This window comes from Vulpes vulpes, chromosome X (genome assembly GCF_048418805.1).
Source record: "Vulpes vulpes isolate BD-2025 chromosome X, VulVul3, whole genome shotgun sequence".
In the NCBI taxonomy this organism is placed as follows: Eukaryota; Metazoa; Chordata; class Mammalia; order Carnivora; family Canidae; genus Vulpes; species Vulpes vulpes.
This window is the reverse complement of record NC_132796.1, coordinates 122,121,993-122,127,734: the sequence shown is the minus strand read 5'-3', so window position 1 is coordinate 122,127,734 and position 5,742 is coordinate 122,121,993. Positions and strand designations below refer to the sequence as shown.

The 5,742-nt window shown below is 72.0% G+C and overlaps 1 protein-coding gene across 1 annotated transcript; it reads right to left on the bottom strand.

Annotated features, from left to right (window-relative positions):
- Positions 1-719: 719 nt before the first annotated feature.
- LOC140596148 (40-kDa huntingtin-associated protein-like) lies at positions 720-2,872 on the bottom strand. Its single transcript, XM_072743542.1, has one exon. It carries the CDS (start codon positions 2,870-2,872, stop codon positions 1,310-1,312), a length of 1,563 nt encoding a protein of 520 aa, XP_072599643.1. The 3' UTR covers positions 720-1,309.
- Between the last annotated feature and the right edge of the window lie 2,870 nt (positions 2,873-5,742).

Sequence of the window (5,742 nt, the reverse complement as noted above, 5' to 3'; positions counted from 1 at the left end):
CCCCGAACACACACACACACACTAAAGGCAAAACAGAACTGCCGAACCTCGTCCTTAAACCTCACCCCACCAGACCAGTTCCGTACACAGCCTCAGGCTAAAGGGTGCATTTTCCGAAAGCAGAATGACTGAGAGGGAGATTACATTCTGGAGAGTTCTCACTGTCCCTCCCAAACCCCTGAAGACAAGTGGAATGTACAAACACGCAGCTGGTAACGTTTGCACGTGACATTTGGACCAAAAAGCCTTGAAAATGCAGGATTCTGAAACAGGATGCTGTCCTCTTGGGCAAGAGAGGCCCGGTCTCGCAGGCCGACGACCGCGCAATAGGACAGCAGCACGCCGATTCAACACATCTCAGTTACCCACCAGTGGCGGGAAGACGCCCAGGACAAGTAAGTCACGGCGTGGCCCAGGCCCACGTCTGAGAATGGAACCTAGGCCCACAACCGTGAGTTCCAAGGCACGCCAGACACCTCGACAGTCGAACGTGGCCCCCTGCTTTGCGCGGGACACATTCGCCTTGGCGCCCGAGGAAGGCCGACGCGGCCAAGGTTGTCTGTGGACTGAGTGCACGGCACAGCCCGAGCAGCAGGCGCACGGAGCGCTGCAAGTGAATGAGCACAGGCGGCCCGAAGCGCAGCCACCCGCTCTTCCCCTTGCTGCTTCCCGACAGGTGGAGCAGCTATTCCGCGTTATGGAGGAAGGCGAACCGCAGGCGAGGGGCATCAGAACGGCTTTATTGTGGATTTAGGGCAGCAGCCCCGAGGGCCCGTGCCATCTAGTGCTCCCCAGGGGTACGCGTGGGGCGTGGGCAACAAAGGAGAACCGGGGTGAGCACCTGGAGAGACACCGGCCTGCGCTAAAGCAGATCCCCGACGGAAAAAAAGTGGGCCCGAGAGCCGTGTGCAACATCCAACCGTCCAACTTGCAACAGAGGTGTACGGGGGTGGGGGTGGGGGCCCGCAGGGCAGTTGGGTGCAACAAGAGGCCAGGGGTAAAGGGGCCGCTCGGTGTCCCGTGGCCAGTCTTGGGGAAGAGAGCCAAGTCCTGCAGGCTGACCCCGTGATGCTGGGGTGGTTGCCGCGCCAGTGACGGCACGAGGTCTGTGGGATGCGGGAGCCTGCAGTCCAGCAGCGTCCGGTGGAGGCGGGCGGGCGCGGACCAAGGCAGGTGCAGGCGCCGGGCCCCTCCCTGCCCGTCCGTCCGTGGGCACCGCCGCCCGCCGGCCCGCGGCCAAACGGCGGGGCAGATGCAGGCCACGGGGCCAGAGGCGGAAAGCGGCTTCGGCGCTGGCGCGCGCGAGTGGTCAAACGCCCTGCCCCGACGGGGACACGGCTTCCTGCAGAACGAGGTGCAGCAGGTGGTTCTGCTCCGCACTGAGCAGCGGCCACATGTCCACCTGCAGCGACTTGACGGCCTCCGTGTCCTTCTCGTGGGTGGCCATGACCAGGGACTGGAGCAGCAGGAACAGCTCGTCGGGAAGCTGGCCGCCGCCGTCGGGCCCGTGGCCGTCGAAGGCCTCCCAGGAGTACTTCTCCAGCGTGTGGGCGTGCTCGGGCAGCAGCTTGGCGGGCGGCGGCTGCAGCAGCAGCAGCAGCAGCACGCGGGACACCTCGCAGCGGACCAGCACGTCGGAGAAGGCGCCCAGCGCGGCGGGCGCGGGCGCGGGCGCGGCGCCGGCAGGCAGCAGGGCGGCGGGCAGGGCCGGGGCGGCGCCGGGGCCCAGCGGGGCCGAGGCCGAGGAGCCCGACGGGGCCGACGGGGCCGACGGGGCCGACGCCGAGGACGCCGCCGGCGGCGGGGCCAGGGGCAGCGGCGGGGCGGGCGGCGGCGGGGCGGGCGGCGGCTGCCGCAGCGGGGGGCTGCCGTGCTCCCGCGCCAGGCGCTGCATGCGCGTGAAGACGGCCAGGGCGCCGCTGTAGTCGCGCGCCAGCAGCTGGCAGGAGGCGGCGTCGCCCAGCGCCTGCAGCGCGGCCAGGGGCAGCTGCGGCAGGTGCAGCTGCGCGGCGCGCTGGAAGTGGCCGGCGGCGGCGGCCGGCTGGCCCAGGTCGCGCAGGGCGGCGGCCAGCTCGAGGCACAGGCCGGCGGCGGCGGCCGGCTGGCCCAGCTCCAGGTGCAGGCGCACGGCGGCGCCCAGCGCGCTGGCGGCGGCCTGCAGCGGCTCCCCGTAGGCCGCGGGGCAGGCGAGGCGCTGGCGGGCGTCGCGCTCCTGCCGCAGGAAGAGGCGCGCGGCCTCGGTCAGCGCCAGCGCCTCCCCGGGCCCGTGGAACAGCGCCTGCTGGCAGCGCGCCACGGCCAGCTGGCACCACGCGGCGTACGGCAGGCACTCCTGCGCGCGCAGCTCCCGGCCCAGCTGCGCGAACTGCTCGCCCGCCTCCGCCATGTTCGGCTTCCGCAGGAACCGCTTCCGCAGCTTGCTGGACACCTGCCGGTAGCGGGCCAGGAAGTCGCCGGCCTCGGGCCCCGGGCCCGCGCCGCCGCCGCCGCCGCCCGGGCCGCCGCCGCCGCCGCCGCCCAGGCCGCCCGCCGCCACCGCCGCCATCTTGCCCGCACGCGCGCCCGCGCGAACGCCCGCGCGCACGCCCGACGTGCCCACGCCGCCGGCCCCGCCCCCCTGCGGGCCCCGCGCATGCGTGCGCCGCGCCCCGCCGTCCCGGCCCACGGAACCGAGCGCGCGGGCCGGCGCGGGGCCTGGGCGGCCGCGGCCCTTCCGACGCGACCCCGGCCCGTCCCGGCCCCGAGCTGACGTCGCGGCGCCGGCCCGCGTGGCCCCGAGGCCGCTTGGCCGGTGGCAGGATGGTCCCCGCCCCCCCAGCCTTCCGTCAAAGCCCCGTCCCCTCGAGTCCGCGCCGGCTCCTGCGTCCCCCATTCACTCCGCGCCGGCAGGGGTGTCCCCCCAACAGTCCACGCCGGCAGATGTGTCCCCCCAACAGTCCGCGCCGGCAGGTGTGTCCCCCATTCACTCCGCGCCGGCAGCTGTGTCCCCCCAACAGTCCGCGCCGGCAGCTGTGTCCCCCCAACAGTCCACGCCGGCAGGTGTGTCCCCCATTCACTCCGCGCCGGCAGCTGTGTCCCCCCAACAGTCCACGCCGGCAGGTGTGTCCCCGAAGCAGTCCGCGCCGGCAGCTGTGTCCCCCCAACAGTCCACGCCGGCAGGTGTGTCTCCCATTCACTCCGCGCGGTCAGCTGTGTCCCCCCAACAGTCCGCGCCGGCAGCTGTGTCCCCCCAACAGTCCACGCCGGCAGGTGTGTCCCCCATTCACTCCGCGCCGGCAGCTGTGTCCCCCCAACAGTCCACGCCGGCAGGTGTGTCCCCCCAACAGTCCGCGCCGGCAGGTGTGTCCCCCCAACAGTCCGCGCCGGCAGCTGTGTCCCCCCAACAGTCCGCGCCAGCAGCTGTGTCCCCGAAGCAGTCCGCGCCGGCAGCTGTGTCCCCCCAACAGTCCACGCCGGCAGGTGTGTCCCCCATTCACTCCGCGCCGGCAGGTGTGTCCCCCCAACAGTCCGCGCCGGCAGGTGTGTCCCCCCAACAGTCCGCGCCGGCAGGTGTGTCCCCCCAACAGTCCGCGCCGGCAGCTGTGTCCCCCCAACAGTCCGCGCCAGCAGCTGTGTCCCCGAAGCAGTCTGCGCCGGCAGCTGTGTCCCCCCAACAGTCCACGCCGGCAGGTGTGTCCCCCATTCACTCCGCGCCGGCAGGTGTGTCCCCCCAACAGTCCACGCCGGCAGGTGTGTCCCCCATTCACTCCGCGCCGGCAGCTGTGTCCCCCCAACAGTCCACGCCGGCAGGTGTGTACCCCCAACAGTCCACGCCGGCAGGTGTGTCCCCCCAACAGTCCACGCCGGCAGGTGTGTCCCCCCAACAGTCCACGCCGGCAGGGGTGTCCCCCCAACAGTCCGCGCCGGCAGCTGTGTCCCCCCAACAGTCCACGCCGGCAGGTGTGTCCCCGAAGCAGTCCGCGCCGGCAGCTGTGTACCCCTAACAGTCCACGCCGGCAGGTGTGTCCCCCATTCACTCCGCGCCGGCAGCTGTGTCCCCCCAACAGTCCGCGCCGGCAGATGTGTCCCCCCAACAGTCCGCGCCGGCAGGTGTGTCCCCCCAACAGTCCGCGCCGGCAGCTGTGTCCCCCCAACAGTCCGCGCCGGCAGGTGTGTCCCCCATTCACTCCGCGCCGGCAGATGTGTCCCCCATTCACTCCGCGCCGGCAGGTGTGTCCCCCCAACAGTCCACGCCGGCAGCTGTGTCCCCGAAGCAGTCCGCGCCGGCAGGTGTGTCCCCCCAACAGTCCACGCCGGCAGGTGTGTCCCCCCAACAGTCCACGCCGGCAGGTGTGTCCCCCCAACAGTCCGCGCCGGCAGGTGTGTCCCCCCAACAGTCCGCGCCGGCAGCTGTGTACCCCATTCACTCCGCGCCGGCAGCGGTGTCCCCCCAACAGTCCACGCCGGCAGCTGTGTCCCCCCAACAGTCCGCGCCGGCAGCTGTGTCCCCCCAACAGTCCGCGCCGGCAGGTGTGTCCCCCCAACAGTCCGCGCCGGCAGCTGTGTCCCCCCAACAGTCCGCGCCGGCAGGTGTGTCCCCCCAACAGTCCGCGCCGGCAGGTGTGTCCCCCATTCACTCCGCGCCGGCAGGGGTGTCCCCGAAGCAGTCCGCGCCGGCAGATGTGTCCCCCCAACAGTCCGCGCCGGCAGGTGTGTCCCCCCAACAGTCCGCGCCGGCAGATGTGTCCCCCCAACAGTCCGCGCCGGCAGGTGTGTCCCCCCAACAGTCCGCGCCGGCAGCTGTGTCCCCCCAACAGTCCGCGCCGGCAGGTGTGTCCCCCCAACAGTCCGCGCCGGCAGGTGTGTCCCCCATTCACTCCGCGCCGGCAGGTGTGTCCCCCCAACAGTCCACGCCGGCAGCTGTGTCCCCGAAGCAGTCCGCGCCGGCAGGTGTGTCCCCCCAACAGTCCACGCCGGCAGGTGTGTCCCCCCAACAGTCCGCGCCGGCAGGTGTGTCCCCCCAACAGTCCGCGCCGGCAGGTGTGTCCCCCCAACAGTCCGCGCCGGCAGGTGTGTCCCCCATTCACTCCGCGCCGGCAGCGGTGTCCCCCCAACAGTCCACGCCGGCAGCTGTGTCCCCCCAACAGTCCGCGCCGGCAGATGTGTCCCCCCAACAGTCCACGCCGGCAGGTGTGTCCCCCCAACAGTCCGCGCCGGCAGGTGTGTCCCCCCAACAGTCCGCGCCGGCAGATGTGTCCCCCCAACAGTCCGCGCCGGCAGCTGTGTCCCCCCAACAGTCCGCGCCGGCAGATGTGTCCCCCCAACAGTCCACGCCGGCAGGTGTGTCCCCCCAACAGTCCGCGCCGGCAGGTGTGTCCCCCATTCACTCCGCGCCGGCAGCTGTGTCCCCCCAACAGTCCGCGCCGGCAGATGTGTCCCCCCAACAGTCCACGCCGGCAGGTGTGTCCCCCCAACAGTCCGCGCCGGCAGGTGTGTCCCCCATTCACTCCGCGCCGGCAGCTGTGTCCCCCCAACAGTCCGCGCCGGCAGATGTGTCCCCCCAACAGTCCGCGCCGGCAGGTGTGTCCCCCCAACAGTCCGCGCCGGCAGGTGTGTCCCCCCAACAGTCCACGCCGGCAGGTGTGTCCCCCCAACAGTCCGCGCCGGCAGATGTGTCCCCCCAACAGTCCACGCCGGCAGGTGTGTCCCCCCAACAGTCCGCGCCGGCAGGTGTGTCCCCCATTCACTCCGCGCCGGCAGATG